This window comes from Hippopotamus amphibius, chromosome 14, assembly GCF_030028045.1.
Source record: "Hippopotamus amphibius kiboko isolate mHipAmp2 chromosome 14, mHipAmp2.hap2, whole genome shotgun sequence".
Taxonomy (NCBI): Eukaryota; Metazoa; Chordata; class Mammalia; order Artiodactyla; family Hippopotamidae; genus Hippopotamus; species Hippopotamus amphibius.
The window spans coordinates 415,152-433,560 of NC_080199.1; the positions used below are offsets into that span (position 1 = coordinate 415,152).

The following is an 18,409-nucleotide window of genomic DNA, read 5'->3' on the forward strand; positions in this document are numbered from 1 at the left end:
GGCTCTCGGCCCAGAGGCTGCACGTAGGGGCACCTGCTCTGAGGCCGGGGGCCCACACGGGGTGCCCTGCAGAGCAGACTGGGCTCTCCTGGATGCTCCACGAGGCTGACCGTCGGGGGCCGACGCCGTACACAGGACACGTGCAGCCAGAGCAACCCCCCCGCCCCCCTAGGGTCGGACGCGATCGGAACAGAGCACACGCAGACCTCAGACCGCTCGTGGGCCTTAGAAACAGCGCTTATATTTGAGCCGGGATGACGTTCCACAAGAGCGAAGGCGCACCAGGAGGCCAGCGCTGGGGGTGGCGACCCCACCTCCTGGGGACAGGCACACATGAACACAAGCAGCACATCTCCTCGAACGCAGTCCTCACACGGGCTCCAGCCACACTCCCTGGGACGACGACAACTGACCAGGACAGCGGGGCTGTTCTGTACGTGATGATATCAGAGCCAGGGGGCCCTGGCGGGAATGTTCGCACAATGCGGTGTGTGGTTTCTCATGGGGCGAGGTGGCCTCAGCCACCGGGGGACCCCGCCACAGCTCTGGTCTCTCTTGCCCAGATGTGCCGGGGAGGGGAGGTCAGCTCAGACGTCTCTAGGAGGCCGGCGGCCGCAGAAGCAGGGTTTGTAGACGCTGCTTTTTTGATTTTTTTTTTTTTTTAATGTGTAACTATTTATTTATTTTTTATTTTTTGTAATTTTGTTCCTGTTTATTTTTTTTAACAGACCAAAGATAGTTTTCCATCTCCGCCCTCTGCATCACGGTGCGTAGGGGGGAGGCTTCTCCCCAGGGAGGAGGCGGGTGGGGGCGTAGATGGGGGCGGCGTTGGGGGGGAGCCGGCAGCTGGCGCTGGGCTGGGACGGAGGCTGCGCGTCCTCAGGCAGGGAGAGGTCAGAGCCAGGCAAGGCCGGGAAGCCGCCAGGGGACTGCAACCAAAGAGAGAAAGCCCCCTCAGCCCGCGGGAGGCCGGGACGTGCCCAGCGCCACCAGCGCCCCTCAGAGCCCCCTGGGCTTGGCCCCCAGACCCAGGCCCTCCAGGTGGGACCTGCTCCCCGGTCAGCGTGTGTTCCCAGCCGCTGGGCCCCCTTCTCGCCTGCTGGGCACCCGTCTTGGCCCTCGGGAGGGTGGCCGGCGACCTCCTGACACCGGGACGCACGGACGTGTGAACACGGTCCGAGACAAAGGCTGCCCAGCGCGTCTGGGACCCTCCGTTTACTCAACGCTTCATATGTGAAGGAAAAATCCAAGAACATCCATGTTTTCCACACAGCATGGTGGTTAACTTGGCGAGACTACAGTGCCCAGATGTTTGCTCAAAGCGTCTGGATGTCATTTTGAGGCTGTTTTGTAGCCGTGATGAACATGCGGGTCAGCGGATCACCCTCTCTGATGCGGGTGGGCCTCGTCCAATCGCCGAAGAGGAAAAGCCTGAGGTCCCCGAGGGAGAGGGAGTTCCGCCTCCAGACTCACTGAGTTCTTCCCGGGGCCTCCACCTGCAGCCCCGCTGCAGGCTTCCGGCCCTCTCCCTCTGTCTCTAGTTTTCCACCTTATCTCTGTATCTGCATCATCTCTCTCTACAAATAAATATGTCTCTGCCTATGTCCACTATGTGCACACACGCTGCTGGTTCTGTTTCTTGGGAGAACCCACACTAATATGCACAGATGCAAAAAGTGATTCTGCAAAGAGAACATTAGGGGATGGCACGGATTTTAAATTAATAAAACTTCCAGTTTTTCTTCACCTGCCAACAAACCTCTTAAATTTCTTTCTGTTTTTTTCTTGACTTCTAGGGGTTAAAAATGCCTGCTTAAAACCCACATTAAATAAAGCAAGCAGCCCCTTCTGTGATGGAACACAGGTGGGTGTGTGCGGGCTCTGGTCTGGGTGGGGCCGGGCAGTTCCTTGCTCTCTGCCCGTCAGGTGCCCAGGGCCCCAGGAGGCCAGCCTGCCTGCCCCTCCCCCCGGACACCCTCCGAGGGCCCCCAGGGCCTGGAGCGTGGGCTCTGAGGGAGAATTTCCCCACCAGCTGGGGCTCTCAGGGTCCCAGGGCGCTGGGCCCCGGCCACCGCCGTTGCTCTCTTTCTTTCAAACTCACACTTCTTTCTGACCTCAGGCGACAAAGGAAACCTCTAGAGAACATCCGCTCAGGTCTGCAGCGACCCCAGCTCCCACCATGCATGTGTCTGCTCAGTTCTTCTCCAGAAATGAGCAGCTGAGAGAACCCGGGAGTAAACCACACCCACCACGGAGTAAACCACCAGGAACCACGGAGCAAACCACCAGGAACCACAGGAGTAAGCCACCAGGAACCACAGGGTAAACCGCCAGGAACCACAGGGTAAACCACCAGGAACCAGGCAGGAAACCACCAGGAATCAGGGAGGAAACCACCAGGAACCAGGGAGGAAACCACCAGGAACCACGGAGGAAACCACCAGGAACCAGGGAGGAAACCAGGCTCTGTCCACACAGGTGATCCCATCAGGGGGGCAGACAAAAAGTCCCTCAGTTACAGCGTGTGAGTTAATTCTCAGCATGTCCTTGTTCCTGCACTTCCTGACCAGGCAGCCCTGGTAGCAAGGAAGGTGGTCCCTTCTAAGATGATTTTCCTTTTGACCAACTGCTCAAAACAGCCCCCAACAGCTGTTCACTCCGTCTGTTATGTGGGAGTGTTTTCTGCTGCTCGTGACTGGACAGGGCACTTGAAACCTCCCTTTCCTCCTCCGCTGGGAACAGAGGCAGGAGCATTAATCTGTCGTTTTCCTCCTGGTGAGACACACACAGCATCACTGATTTGTCATCTCAAAATCTAATTATTGATGTGTATGTAATTCCACTCCTACCGTGTGCTGGTGCTAAAAGCTGATTAGGGCCTGGCGGGCGGAGCCCAGGCCTCCCCTGGGAGGGAGAATTGGGAGCACCTGCTGTTTGTGAGACGCCAGAGGCCCGAACGTGGATGAGGATGGAATACGACACCAGAACCGTGCGGTCCATCCACCAGCACCAGCGCAGGTGGTGACCGTGCCCGCACCCTCCAGCCCTGTCTCCTGAGGGAACAGGAGCAGGACGCCCGCCAGTGCCCCAGGGCAAGGCAGGGCCCCAGGTCAGGACCCAGGGCAGCGGGCGCCCGGGATGAGGTGCTGTTCTCCCCGGGTCCTCCCGACAGCCAAGCCTGCAGGAAGCTGATGTCAAACCAGCCAAATGTCGCCCAGCCAGGAGGAAGGGCCCCGCAGGGATCCCCTCTGCCTCCAGCTGGGTCCCAGAGCTGCCCGCCGTCGCCCGGTGCAGGCGCACCTACGGGGCCTCGGGTGGACGCCGGGAGAATGCAAGCCAGCCACCCCCGGTCGTGCCGGCTCCTCGGCACCCGGGCATTTCCACGCTGGTGTCTGACACCGAAGGTCACCAAGCAGCCGTGGGTCCAGCCTCCCTCCAGCTGTGGGTCTCACGTCTGGGTCTGGCAAACTAAGAAGATGAGGAGGCAGAGCAGAGCCTCCAGGACATAGGCCACGGCCCGGAGGATGTGGTCCTCCCCGTGATGGGGACCAGGGAGAGTGCCCTAGAGGTGGGGTGCAGGGAATGCTCCCGGGGAAGGCAAGGTGTGCCAAGTGTGGCCACCTGGGCGCTGGGGAAGCTGACGCTCAGCCTCAGGAGTGATGCTGCCAGGGGTTACCAGCCACCAGCTCACCTCCTGACCCTCGGATAACTCACTCCGTTCCACGTCTTAGCCATGGGGGGCCTCTCCCGAACGCGGGACTCAGCCCACAGGTCCCACTCAGACGGGTGGGGCGGCGAAGGGGTTGCCCCTTGTCTCCCACAGCACAGCCCGGCGGCCACCGCTCCTCGGAGCCGGGTGTGGCGCCAGTCTGTGTCCCGTGCCCCTCTGGGAATTCCAAGGCCCCCAGCGCCCTGGACGCACGGCCACCAGCTTCATTTTCAGGGCAAGTGGAGAGAGCCGGGCACGGAGAGGAGGGTCTCACGTCTCCACGGGGAGGTGACATCGCCCCTGAACGCGCGCCCAGCTGGCCTGTGCCGGGCAGGACGGAGGCTGCAGGCGTCCCCAGCCCGCCGCGCGCCGGGGTGCAGGGAGCCCACACGCGCTGCCAGCCCCGTGAGCCGTCAGGCTGGGGAGGCCGCCGCGGACCTCCCTGACGCAGGTGGTGCAGCCCCGGGCGGCCAGCTGGGCCGGTCTGCGGGCTCCTCTGCCTCAGCAGGCGCCGTGGAGGTGGACGCCACGCTCCCCTCGGCCCCTCCTCAAGTCTGGCCATGGTCTCTGTCCCAGACGGTCCTGAGCAGGTAGGACGCACACACCTGTCCTAAACAGCCACCGGTCCTGAGAAGGTCTCACGTCCTGCCGATGTCACTCATCAGGGGCTGGGCCCCCCAGCAAGAAATGAAGATGTGTGACCTCACAGCAAACAGCCCCATCCACCCACAGCGCCCCGCCCCCCGCCCACGCACAGAGATACAGCCCCTCCTGGATCCTAATTCTGTGAACTTCCCAGAATGTGTTGGGGGCTGTTGTCATTGATCCAGACCACAGGATGTGCAAGGCACCCACCAACACCCCCCCCAAAACGGAGGCCGAGGCAGGTTGTCTGGACCAGAGGTGCTCACCTCTGCCCCCCGAGGACACGGGGCAACAGCTGGGGATGTTGTGGTCATCGTGACGGAGGTGTGCTGGCAGCTGGGGTGGGGCAGAGATGCTGCCCTAGGAACACGCCTTCGCCCCCTCCCCCCACACCCCTTCCCACAGCGGCCCCAAGGCCACCAGGCTTGTACGAGGGTGAAGCCTATGCACTTGCCACTTCTGGGCTTAAAGTGTGGTTGGATGTCAGCAAACCCATGTGCTCCACTCAGTGACTCTGCCGCGTCACAGGGCCAGGCAGCGGGCATGCTCCCAGGCGCTCTGGCCAGGAAACTGCAGCCAGCTTTCGTGGGACCCAGTCGGGGGCTGGAAAAGCTCAAAGCCCCAAAAGACACGGCTGACGGGGTCACTAGGGCCACACGGCATCTAGGACATCCAAAATGCCCCCGGGGACGCCCAACGTCCTGCGAGGGGCCTGGGGTCACCCCCCACACCCCCCTCAGATCTCTCAGCCCCCTTGCTGGTCCACACAGGCTGCAGCACTCCATCATCTCGGTCGGGATGGGGAGCCACAGACCCCCGCCCTCTCCTCCTTCATCCGGAGCCCCCCACCCCCGTGTCCCACCCGAGCAGCGCTTCCTGGAGGACGGCTTCCCCAGGACGTGAGCACCGCCCCTGCCCGGGGACCTCGGCCTACCTGGAGGGGCAGCGGGTAGGACGAGCAGGTGGGGATGGCCGGGGGCACCAGGCAGAAGCCCGTGCAGGCCAGGGTCTGCTGGGCGGGGCTGTAGAGGACCTGAGGTGCTGCAGACGGGCCGTAGGCGAGCTGGGACAGAGGGACCTGCCGCAGAGGACAGAGACACGTCAGCCGGGCCCCGCCCTGTGCAGCCCTGTCCGGCGGCCGCTCAGGAAGGCAGCCGCCGTCCTACGGAGCTCCCGAGGGAGAGTCTGAGTTCTCCCACCCGTCTCTCTCCAACCAGAACGACAGCCCAAAAGCTGGGCTTAGATTTGCATTTCATCTTCCTGTTGGTTTGCCCCGGGACACACCGAGGGGCCCAGCTAGGCCCAGGCCCTCTTGGGCTTGTTTCTCGGAAAAGCAAGGAAACCCCGTCTCTCTGCTCCAGAAGCGTGTGTTGTGGGCGTCTCCGAGGGGGGGTCTGACTCCAAAGACGCCCCCGTTTCTGGTTGGGGGGCCCTCTCCCCACAGGGGCTCCCGGTGGCACAATCGGGGTAGGGACTCTGGCCGCAGGGATTTCTGGAGAAGCCCAACCAAGACCAGAGCCTCCCAAACTCCCTGAACTCTCTCCTCCTCCGCTCACGGGAGGCTCTGATTCTGGACAGGAAGAAGGACGTGGCCCGGACCTCGCACGCGGCCGCCAGAGAGGATGCGCCGCGGCACCGACCCCTCCCCAGAGGGACGCCCGTCACTCCACGGGGGCTCGGGGCGTCCCAGACCGGGCGCATCCTTCCCTAAGAGGCCAGAACCTGGACCCTGCCTGACCGCCCCGAGGCAGGCGCTGCGGAGCCAGGGAGGGGCTGACACAGCACGGACGGGGCGTCTGGAGACGCATCACGCCCTGGAGCTGTCAGAGCCGGGTGCTGAGGAGCGGGCTGGGCAGAGGGAGGCTGGACAAGAGGAGGCGGCGGGGGCGCAGAGAGCTGCCTCAGCCGCCCTGCCCCCAGGGTCGCAGGCAGCCCACGACGGAGGAAGGTCGTCGCGAGCTCCTTCCCTCCTGCAGAGCCCGTGCTCCGTCCCTTCCCGCCAGGGGCTCTGGGCTGCATGTCAGGGGTCAAACTCCAAGGAGTGAACAGGCCGCTCAGAAACAGAGACAGGACGGGAAACTCGAGGCAAGGCCCAAGCCCAGCCACCTCGACGCCATTAGGCCTTCTTCATGACCAAGCACAGCTGAGTGCCGACTGTGTGCGCCCCGACCTGGCCTGGTACCACCCGGTACCTGCAACCCCGGGGCTGGAGAGAGCACCACGGTGCAGAGGCCTGGCTACGGCCTCCCGGCCAAGGAACAGCCTGGGGGCTTGGGCCGAGAGGGCTGGGGCGGGTCAAGGGTCCGGAGGTCGTCGCGGGCTGGAAAGGAGCCGCCTGGCCTTGCTCAGCATTCCAGGGCCTGGGGAGGACGGGGTGGCAGGGGTGGTCTCCCTGGAGGCTGCCTCACTCTGGGGAACTACGGCCACTCTGCGGGGGGTGCTAGGCCCCTCCCCCAGCCCTGGCTGCCTGCGTCTGCCTGGTCTCGCCCTGACCTCTCACGCACCTTCTCACCTCTGAGCCCCTGTGACAGCGAGGAGACCCCCGCCAGGCCAGCAAGACTGTCCACCTGCAGCTCTCACACCTGAGGCCAACGCAGACCCTCCCCACCCAGGCTGGGCTGTCAGCACAGCCATGTTACCAGGGCAACCCCACCTCGGGAGGCCCTCTGCAGACCCGAGACTCCACGCTCCGCCCGCCTGGCACCCCTCGCGACGCGCCGTCTGTGACCTGCCCTCCGGAGCCCTGAGCGCCGGGAGCTCTGGGTGGCGAGCGGCGTGTCTTCACTCCTTAAGATAATTCTTAAATCATGAGATCCATTGACTCACAACAGCATCTACTCGTAGGCGTGAAACTTTACAGAATCGCCTCGCCTCCTGACAACAGCCCCAAGGGCCGAGGGAGGAGACGGTCCGCAGCCCACAGCAGGGCTGACGCACGACTGTGTCCTGCTCGACGAGAGGCATGTCTGGGGCATCACTGGGTTCCCAAGAGAAGCTCCAGCAGTTTTCCTATAAACTCACGAGCACAGGAGCCCCCCCTGGAGAACCCCCCAGGATGACCGCAATCACTGGGGACAGCCCAGCAGCCTCCACCCGGGCTCGCAGGGGCTGGACCGAACCAGGCACACCGTGTGTCCACCAAATCTAACCTCGCTCTCCTCACAGATCTGCCGAGAGAGAAAACTCTGACCTGGCCACAGCTGGAAAAGCCCCCACCGAGGGCCCCACAGACCGCTCCGCGGGACCTGCAGATCCCGGGCGTCCTGGGGCAGGCAGCTCTCGTCCCTGAAGGACGGGATGCCCGCCGTGCACGCGTGGAAAGACACCTCGCAACCAGGCAGGAGCTGGGCCTGGTGTCTGCGCTGCCCAGGTTGCGAGCCCAGGGAAGGGATGGCTGTGGGGGCACCAGGATCTCCCGTGGCATCTTGGGCTCTGTCTGGGGTCAGGAAATCTTAAGACACGTGGCACAGATCCCGGGAGGCTGCAGGCGAGGCTAAGAAACGTGGCCGGTGGCTGCGTCCCCAGGGCAGCGGTAACAAGCCATCCCTCGGCCACGTGAGCTGCGGATGGGGCTGGGCTCTGGCCTGGGGGCTTGTTTGCACGCGCGTCTGCACTGCCACCTCGTTAAGACTGGGTGACGGGTGGTGGCTGCTGGTCTGCGGGCGGGGCGAGCTCTCTTGGTGTCTGTGGCCTTACACAGCATCTCTGCAGCTGCAGGGAGAGGTCGTGGGAGGTGCCGTCTGGGCCCCACCGGAGAACACGGTTTGGAATGGCTGGTGCCCCAGAGAGGATGGTGCCCTGGAGAGACTTGCGGGGCCGCCTCAGGCACTGGCCCTGCGGAGCGGTCCCTGCCCAGACGCTAAAGCACCTTCTCGGGGGCTCACACCGGAGCCACGTGACTTTGGGAACGCGCGGCCTGAGCCCCAGATCTACGATTCAGAGGTGCCTGCCTCCTGTGTGCAGAGGGCTGGGAAGGGGCGGACGCGGCCATCAGAGGCCGGGTCCGGCGTCTGTCTCTGCCGCTGGGCTCGTGCTCCCTGGACCGGCTCAGAGGGCGCGCGCCGCGGGGAGGCGGGGCGCAGGTGGCGCGAGGCTGTGGTCAGCACGGCTGGCGGCTCCACGAGCGGGTGGCGCAGCGCGGGGCGGGCGCTACTCACCATGTCCTTGAAGGCCCCCAGGACGGCCGCGGTGGCAATGCCCAGGAACAGCCCCAGGACGTTCAGCGCCACAGAGGCCCAGAGCAGCCGGTACAGGTGCAGGACGTCCTGGCAGCCGCGGACGTCCACGAACTCGTAGTAGGTGGGCGAGTGCTCGGCGCTGCGGGGGAGGGACCTCAGCGTCACCCACGCCTGCCGGGAGGCGACCTCCGCACCCGAGCGAGCGGGCGGGCGCGCTGCGTCCGGAAGGGCCGGGCCCGGGGCTCTGCTGCGAGGGCCCAGGGCCCCTTTGGTGGCGGAGGCGAGCCCAGCGGCCCGGGACCCTGAGGCCACGGGGGCGGGGCTGTGCCCGGGAGCCTGGTGTCCGGGGGGGGGGGGGGGGGGGCCAGGCCTCTGAGCAGGACAGACCCCCCCAGACACAGGCCCGGCCAGTGGAGCCCTGACTCAGGTCACCCTCAGAGCCCGCGGGGGCAGAGGCTGCCAGCCACCTGGCAGGGAACACGGCGCGGGGCGGCCCCGGGGGTTCATGCCGGCCCGCGGCCTGGGCTGTGGGGTCTGCGCAGGCCCGGGACCGCCGCCTTGGGGAGCCCGGGCCCCGAGGAGCTGCCGGCAGCCCGGTCCACACAGCTGCTGCTTCCTCTCGAGGTTGGAAATCAGGTGAACTCCTGCTCTGGGAAAGCGGGTTGCAGCCCACACCCTGGATTTTTCAACAATTCAGGGAGGGGTCCCCAAGAAGCAAACCCTAAACTCCCTGCTGGTTTTAATGCAGGTGTTCAAGCTGTTACCACCGAATTTAAAAGACAACGTGCCGAGGGTTCAGATTCCCTACGTAAGGAGCTTGGACCTCGTGCCGATCCAAACAACAGGTGACAAGCTGCGCAGACTGAACCGTCAGCAGTTCTTCTGGGGGCCGTGGGGGGGACGGCAGGGGGGACACAGGGCCGGCTGCCACCTCCACCCCAGGACAGAGGCCCGCAGGCGGAGACCCCCGAGGGAGGAGACCCCACCTGTGACGACCAGAGGCTGGGTGTCCAGCGTGGACGCCTCTGAGGGTCGGAAAGTCGGGGACTGAGATTCACCTCCAGGAGCTGGACAGCTCCCCAGCAGGTCGGGGCCGGGGGAACGGTTCTGGGACATCCCGGAGCCCCTGCCCCCACGAGGCCTGTCCTCAGGGAATCGAGGGCAGAGCCTGAGCCGCCGGGAGGGGACCGCCCGCCCCCAGCCCCCTCCAGCCACTCCGTCCCACTGACAGTGAGGAAGAAACGGGGCCACCTGTGCTGTCACAGCCCGCCGCAGGGCCCCCGGCTTCTCGCCTGTGAGATGGAGCCCGTGCCCCGGCCGCATGTGAATGTCTGAGGACCGAGTGGAGTGTGGGTGCAGCATCCAAGGACCGGGAGGCAGGGCGGGGCAGGAGGGAGGGACAGACGAGCCCAGGGACGGGGGGCTCGGCCACGGGGCCCCGCCACTCACCCCTGGCAGTCGTAGAGGTCACAGCAGTAGCAGGTGTTGCTCTTCACCTTCAGCTGGCACCTGCCATTCAGGGAGTGACAGGTGACCTGTGAGCAGAGAGGCCGGTCAGGTGCCCCGTCCTCACCCCGGAGTGGGCAGGGGCTTCCCCATGGGCCGGGACCCCACTCTGCCCCGGTAGCCAGCAAGCTGCCCCTCCTGCACCCACGGCTCCTGTCCGCCCCTTCCTCTGCCCAGTCCAGGTGCGGCAGGGCCGGGGGCAATAGGGCCCTCCCTGCGGGGGGAGGGAGAGGACTGGAGGGGGAGAGGGCTCCACCCCGCGCCTCCAGGTGGGGACCCTTCAGGTGGGGACTCCTCCAGGTGGGGATTCCTCCAGGTGGGGATTCCTCCAGGTGGGGACTCCTCCAGGTGGGGGCCCCTCCAGGTGGGGATTCCTCCAGGTGGGGACCCTTCAGGTCGGGATTTCTCCAGGTGGGGACCCCTCCGGGTGGGGACTCCTCCAGGTGGGGACCCTTCAGGTCGGGATTTCTCCAGGTGGGGATTCCTCCAGGTGGGGACTCCTCCAGGTGGGGACTCCTCCAGGTAGGGACTCCTCCAGGTGGGGACCCTTCAGGTCGGGATTTCTCCAGGTGGGGACCCCTCCGGGTGGGGACTCCTCCAGGTGGGGACCCTTCAGGTCGGGATTTCTCCAGGTGGGGATTCCTCCAGGTGGGGATTCCTCCAGGTGGGGACTCCTCCAGGTGGGGACCCTTCAGGTCAGGATTTCTCCAGGTGGGGATTCCTCCAGGTGGGGACCCCTCCAGGTGGGGCCCCCTCCAGCTCCTTGTCCTGTGACTCTGACCCTGCCCAGCTCCCCCCAGGCCTGAGCCCCACGGGCCCCCTTTCACGGCGCCCAGCAGCGTGCCTCTGGCCTCCGCCCTGTCGGGGCTGCTTCCCCTGCTTCCAGATGAACCTCTGCACGACCCCTGCTCAAGCCCTCCCATTCCCAATGCAGATGGCTTTCAGGAGTTACCCACAGAACCTTGAGAGAAAGGCCACGTGCCCAAGGGTGGCCTGAGGTGCCACGAAAGTGGGGCAGGGCCCCAGGGAGGCCCCGAGGACCTCTGGGGTCAGGCCCTGCCCCCTGACCTGCCCCGGCGCTCACACGCGTCTCTGTCCTCTCTCACGTGAGGACAAGGCCGGGACACCTCGCCAGGCACGGGGTGAAGACGTGGCAGGGGCGCCCGGGGGCCGGAACAGTCACATCTGGACCGGGGACACGGACCCCTGGGCGGGGCCGCGGGTTAGCAGACGGGACGGCGCCGGCACTCACCTCCGTCTGGTAGACGTCGTGCAGGTAGCCGACCCCACTGGAGTAGAACTGGCACCTGCCCGCGGCGAGGGGCCTGGGCTCCTGGAGACCAAGAAACACAGCGGAAGGGGACGGTTTCACCCCCACATCAGGAGTGACCAGAGGTGGTTTCAGACCTGTCGCCACAGGCGCTGAGCCCAAAGGAGAGAGGCCACGGCCAGCGGGAGCCTCCCGGGAGGACGAGGAGCACGGACACCCCGGCTGACCCCGGGCCGCCAGGCCGCTCACCCAGGAGGCGGGGTCAGGCCCCGTCCCTGCCGGCCGGGAACACGGCTGCCCCGTCGGTCCTCGCGGGGCAGCTGAGGGAGGTGCTCGTGCACCCCTGCACGTCTCGACGAGGAGGCCCCGTGCTCCTGCCCCTTTCCCTAAAAGCAGAACAATTTTTCCACGAGGAAGGGAGCGAGGTGGATTTCAGCCTCATTCACTCAGCCAGCCAGCCAGCCAGTCACGCATCTGAGGACTTAACGACTCAATCACCTCTGTATCCACCCTTTATTCACCTCTCCACGCCTCCACCCACCCGTCCGTCCGCGCATCAAATCCACCATCCGTCCGTCCGTCCGTCCACATCCGTCCATCCCCCTCCCTCCACGCGTCCGTCCCCTCACCAACCACCCGCGCATACGCTCCCCTACGGGCCTATCCAACTATCCATCCCCGCGTCTGTGCCCGGTATTCGTGGGGCAGACGGTGCCAAGCCACAGGGCACTGGGTGAGACACGTTCCTGCCGCGAGGGCATCCGCGAGGGCATCCGTGAAGGAGAGAGACCAGCAAGCGGGCCGTCACGACGCGCTTTTCATCTGCACGGCAGGGCACAGCGCGGGCGCACGGGGAACGCCGCGAAGCTGCCCAGCCTGACCTGTACATCAGGAGTCCAGGTCCCCACACCTGCATCTAGCGTTTATACGCGGTCGGGCGTATTTCTCAAGGCGTTCCTACTTCCGACCCGTGACGCTGGCGACAGCGGCGGACGGTCACGCGGCCCTTCGTCCAGGCAGCGGCCGAGCCGGCGGGAGACACACGTGGAGCGCGGGAGGCGCTGGACGGGGCTGTGGGACCCGGGCCGGGGAGGCCGGCGGGGCCGCCACGCTCCGCCCAGCTCAGGCCTGACCGCGAGGGGCCAGGCCGGCCGTGGGGGTCCCTCTGCCAGCGCCCGCCAGGTCCTGCCCCTCCCGCCCCTTCCCAGGTGCGGTCCCCGCCCGGCCTCAGTCAGCCCCTGCGGCCCGGCGCACCCTCCGTGTGGGGGCGCCCACCTGCGGTGACGAGCTTCAGGGTCACATCCCGTCCCTCCTCACGCCTGCAGTCGGGAAGACATGCCTTTAGACGCTACGGGGGGAACCCCCGGCCGAAAGGGTCCGGGTTCACGGTGCCCAGAGGTCGCCCTCGCGCCCTCTCCCCGGGTGGGCGTGCAGACGGGCCGCCACAGGTCCGTCTGCCCCGGCCGCCGTGACGGCCACCACGGACGGGCGGCTTCAACACCAGACGGGTGCTTCTCAGAGCCCGGAGGCCGGAGTCCAGGGTCAGGGCGCCGGCACGGCCGGGTCTGGGGGTGCTCCTCCTGCCTCGTGGGGCCGCCTCCTCGCCGTCTGCCACCTGCGCTGAGGACGCTGATCCCCGTGACGTCATCTCACCCTCGTCACCCCCCAGAGGCCCGGCCTCCAGACACCACCGCGCTGGGGGTTGTGGACCTGGGCACGTGCCGCCCACAGCGATGGAGACGTGGTGCACATCTTGGACGTTTTAGTGAATCCTGGTCCTAACACAGAGGCTGTGCTTTCCCTGTCTGTCTAATCTTTATGATTCGATCGGTGAAATAATTGTTACTAGTCTGCGTTACATAAAACTGTAACCTATTTCGGCCCTAGGTGAATCACACAAACTTAGTTTTTGAATTTGTGATGAAACAGGACGTCACCGTCCTCCAGGGATAACTGTGCTCTCCTGCGGGGCTGGAGAGAGCCCAGCGTGGCGCCCTCGTGGCTCAGGACGTGGCACAGCAACCAACACTGAGGCACCCGCACGCCGGTCACCAGACTGCAGTCACTAAAGCTCAGCGAAGACCCCCATCGGGGAACCACGGCCCTCGGGCCAAGCCTGGACCCTCACCTCATCCTGCAAATAAAGGCTCATCAGGACGTTTGCGCGTCGTCTGTGGCTGCTTTTGTGCTGTGACAGCAGAGCCGTGACACAGGCCATGTGGCCACAGCCTAACATTCAGGTCCCTGGCCCTTCCAGAGAGGCCCGTGGCCCCCGGTCCACAGATGGGGCCCGGTCCGTGGCTGAGAGACTAACGCAGGAACAGGACCAGCCTGGAGGCAGGAGGACATCGCACCCGGTGTGGGTGCCCCGAGCGGCCACTCGGTAGAAGCGCTGGGGCAACACGGCGGCCCGTCTGCCCAGGCTGAGGTCTCCTGCCAGGATGCCTCCTGGCTCTGGAGCTGGGAAGGGGCGCCTGGGGAGTGTGACTCCTGGCCTGCAGGGGTGTCGCCTGGCATCCTGGGCGGCCCTGAAACAAGGCGGACCCGTTCTCGCTCCTGCAGGAGAACGGGGAGGTCTTCCACCCAGAAACCGGTGGGTCTGAAGGGACGGCCGAGGGTGCTGAGGCCCACGAAAGCCGCCCACACGGCCAGGACCCCACCTCCGCTACCCCCAGGAGGACAGGGTTCCCCAAAACTGCCTGCCAGACCCAGGCCCTCCCCCTCCTCCTCTGCCCCGGCAGTTACAGGCAGAAGGGAGGGAACCCGTGAAAGCAGGGCCTGGTCCGGACGCAGACTGAGCCCAGGGGCTGGAATTTACCAGAAAGGGCAGCGCGCCGGCGGGCACAGGCGCACGGCCCCTGAGGACGCGCTTGTCCAGGACGCTCACAAGGGCTTCCCGGCCCCGCCAGTGCCCCCCTGCAGCACCCGAGACGCGGGGCCGGGGGCTCGTCTCTCCATCACACCCGACACGTCCACAGCAGGGCGGGTGCCAGCTCGCCTGCCCGCGGGGCGCCCTCCCCACATGTGTCTATCCCCGTTGCGGGCATCCTAAAGCTGTCATTTCAGCAAGTGCTGGAAGCCAGTTATGAGCTGCAGAAAAGGGTATTTTTAATTGATTTTCCGTAGTTCAACCACAGCCACCTCCCTGCGGCCTCAGGCTGTGTGTTTTCAACCTGGAAACTTGGCCCTCTGTTCACGTCCAAGTCACTGGTCGGCAGGCCCAGCTTGGAGGGGATGGGCCAGTCCTGGGCACAGCGGCCACGTGCAGCCAGAGAAAGCTGCGAACCCGTCTAGGGAACAAAGACAGAAAAGCGCAGGGACGCGGGGGCTGGGCTTCAGACCCTACACCCCAGAAGGGGTGTGCATCACACCTGAGGCTTGAGGGAGGCTGACCCGTCAGGGCGGCTGGGACCAACGGTACCCGCAGCTTTATTCCAAAAGCCGGCCAGGAGGGTACACCTGCACCTTCCCTGCCTTCGCCTCTCCTGGAGAGGCATCTGTAAGGATCCCCGGTGCCAGCAATTTTTTAAGCCTTTTATTTGGAAATAATTCCAAACTGACCGAATCGTCCCAACACTAGCGACTAAAGCTCAGCCTCAGGTGACCGCCCGTGCCGGGGGTAACCACGTTTTATAACCTAAGGACGTTCACCAACATACAAACACTCGCGTTCACTGTGAATCAGCGTGAGCAAGCGCACGCATGGCCTGAGCTCGTGTCGCAGCCCCGACCGGGGCCACAGAGAAAGGCCGACGGGTCCCTCCCGGCCCAGGCAGGGTGCCGGGTCAGGGCCACTGTGGGTGGACAGAGCAGGGGCACCCAGTCCCTTCCTTCTGCGCAGGTCCCGGCCACCACCCCACGGTTCCAAAGCTCGAGCGCCCAGTGCGGCTTGTCCACTCCAGGCTTCCCCACCATTAGGACGATGGGGGCAGAGGGACCTCAGGGGCACAGCGCCCAGCAAGGAGGGTCTGCCTCCGTCTCCCAAGACGTGTATTTGAGCTAAGAGCCTGGGAAATTGTGGGGCGGTGGGTCCGGGATGTATTTCATCCTGTTGATTAACGAGAGGCCAGAGGAGGGGGTGGGAAGCTCCGACTTTGGTTCCAAAGACGTGGTGGGTGGGAGGGGTGTTGGGTCAGTTTTGGGGGAAACGATGCAAGGACGGGAGGAAAGACAGCAACGGGCCAACACGGGGGGACACAGGCCATGAAGGCCACCGAGCTGTGTTCTGCAAAAGGAAACCGAATTTTTGAAGATTTCTTAAACGCACAGAGCAACTGAGAGCAGAGTGAGGAGACGGGGATGAACTCACGATGTGACGCGCGGCGAACACGCCGTCCACAATGGCGCAGCAGAAGGCGGCCGCCACGCCGAGGCCCAGGAACACGATGGCCGCCGCCAGCTGCAGGCAGACAGGAGAGGCTCAGTCTCACGCGAAACTGTCCCCGCGCCCACCCGCTCGAGCCCCCAGACCCCGCAGCTGCCCGGCAGGGCCCCCTGCCCCACCGCGGCCTCGCAGGGCATCCCCCAGGCCAGCCAGGACGCGCCCAGGCCCGAGCCCGTCCAGCGAGGCCCATCCTGGCTGCTCTGTTGGTCCCGCAGGGTCAGGGCCAGGGGCTCGTGGACGGGGAGCTGTGGCCCCTCCGCCCAGCCTCGTGGACAATCGGGGCCTCCCAGGGTATTTAAACGGTTTGCAGTTTCTTGCTATTACAAGCTCTGCTGCAAAGACCCTAATTACGTTCTATATAAAAGTCCGGGCTCACACACGTGTTTCTGCACACGGGGACCCACGCTTGCCAATGGGACATGGTCTCTGCATGTCGTCGGAATCTGAGGGCACGTGCGTTCCCCCCAACCAACGGCCTGACCCCCCCCCGCCCCCCAGCGCCCCGAAGGACAATGCCCACCGTTCATCTCCCAGTCCCGCGCTCTCACGATCACCCCGCGGCCACTTCCCTGTCGTTACTGAGGCTGAGAACCTGTTCTCACGTCTCATGTTGGCCATTTCTTTAAAAATTTTTCTCTTACTTGTGAAACAATTTCAGGTTTACCAAAACAAATAGCAAACGTGGTACAAAAACTCCTGTATGTCCTCCTGTTGGAGTCGCTGACTGTCAACCCTGCGAACCATGCCAGGACCCCTCCCGGCAGCCACAACCCACGACGTGTGGACTCTGTCCTACAAGGTGTGGACAGTAATTTCTAACCCGGACCTTGTGAAAAAAAAAGCTGCAAACAGGGGCGCGATGCATGCGTGCAGGCGTCGTGTCCTCAGCCTGGAGACCTCGGCCAGAAGCTGCCCCGCCACGTCCCGTGGAGGCTTCTCCCCCGGGGCCACGTCGGGCTCCCTGGCTACTGACCGCACGGCCTCCCCCTCCTGCCCTTGTCAAACCGGGGTATTCGTTTCTTCAACAAAACACAGGGACTGGCGTGAAACGTGGGCTGCTCTGACAGCCCAGAACTTTGACGGCAGCTTTGACCTGAGGCTCCCAGCGGCTACTCGAGGGGACAGGAGGGGGCAGGAGGGCCAGCGAGGCAGCCCCGGGTGAAGGGCGGCCCGCTCCCTGCTCGCAGCCCCCAGGCCCGAGGCCCCGCCCCACGCGTCGCTGCCAAGCGGAACCTGTGCCCTGACACTGCACATCAGCGCCGTCACCCAGCGCCTCGGGGGTCTCCGCGCCGCTCACCCCTCGGTCCTGTGTCCCCACCCAGGGGAGGAGCCGTGTGGCCGACTCATCCATGTTCCGGATGCACGCCCTGCAGGTGCGGCTGGCACCCCCGCTGCCCAGGTGCCGCGGGCGCGGGTGCAAGTGCGCGTGCGATGACCCCGGCCGCCGTCCTCGGCCCTTCCCCCGCCGGACACCCCTGACATTTGGGAGGAAAGGAATCACAGGGCTCTTGGGGACCCCCCGGGGGAGCCACGCAGAAAACTGTGCCCGGACCTGAACAATGCAGCGACCTCGACTCGGGCCTCCGCGCGGCTGCGGTTAGAACCACGTTCAGCCGCGCGCGCTGGGTCCACGCGCCCCGGCCACACGGCAGGATGCGCCCTGAGAGACGCGAGATGGGGTCCGCCCGCCGCCCTGCACCACCCCCCGGGGCCTCGACGCCAAGCAGGGAGGCCAGGAGCAGACCCTCCCTCGTTTCGGGGGAGGAAGGCCGCGCGGTCTCTTCCCGTGAAGTTACGGCACACAAACGAAACACGCTGCATGAAGAGCCGCGGGACGATCTGCGCCAGCCCGGCCAGAGGGGCCTCGTCCGCCGCGCGCACCTGCCCGGCCCGTGGGCTCCGGCTCCGGTGCAGGTGCAGGACGTCCACAGCGCGGAAGTGTCCCCGGGGGCCCTGCTGCTCTGATCACCACCAGCGGTGAGCAGAGCCGTCACCAGACCGGCCGCCCCGGTGAGCCCTTCGCACACTGGCTCCAGGACCTCAGAGGGCGCCGCGCCCCACACTGGCCGGCGACCAGCTCCGACCCAACGGCGCCCTGGGCGCAGTCTCGGCCGAGAGACCCTCACATCACACCTCCACCCGATTCACCCAGGCCTCCACGGAAAGCACACAGCTTCCCCAGCGCCCCCGGCACGCAGGGCGCCCACAGACACGTCCTCACTCTGTGTGCACATGACCCCACCACGTGAACGTCCTCATCGACCTTCAGCTGGCTCAGTCAGCTGCCCTTCCTCCCGCTGCCCTGGAAAAAGTAAAAGTCAGAGCTCGCAGGACCACACACGTGGTACACTCGGTGCTGGGATGACCACACACACGGCACACTCGGTGCTGGCGTGACCACGCGCGTGGTACACTCGGTGCTGGCGTGACCACGCGCGTGGCACACTCGGTGCTGGCGTGACCACACGCATGGTACACTTGGTGCTGGGATGACCACACACACAGCACACTCGGTGCTGGCGTGACCACGCGCGTGGTACACTCGGTGCTGGTGTGACCACACACGTGGTACACTTAGCGCTGGGATGACCACACCCGTGGTACACTCAGCGCTGGCGTGACCACACGCGTGATGTTGCCCGAGGACCCCCAGGGTCCAGGTGGCAGTGATGGGAAGGGCGTTGGAAGTTCTCTCCTCCAACCCTTCGGGCTGGAAA

General features: G+C 65.2%; 1 protein-coding gene across 1 annotated transcript in view; it reads right to left on the bottom strand.

The window, feature by feature from the left end:
* Positions 1–761: 761 nt before the first annotated feature.
* Positions 762–18,409, bottom strand: part of TMEM255B (transmembrane protein 255B) — a 30,626-nt gene continuing 12,978 nt past the window's right edge. Inside the window, exons 4-9 of the mRNA XM_057707935.1 lie at positions 15,618–15,707; positions 11,291–11,371; positions 9,982–10,067; positions 8,512–8,671; positions 5,289–5,432; positions 762–929 (exon numbers count right to left, since the gene is read on the bottom strand). Coding sequence (XP_057563918.1) covers positions 762–929; positions 5,289–5,432; positions 8,512–8,671; positions 9,982–10,067; positions 11,291–11,371; positions 15,618–15,707 — 729 coding nt within the window. The remainder of the gene's footprint in view (positions 930–5,288; positions 5,433–8,511; positions 8,672–9,981; positions 10,068–11,290; positions 11,372–15,617; positions 15,708–18,409) is intronic.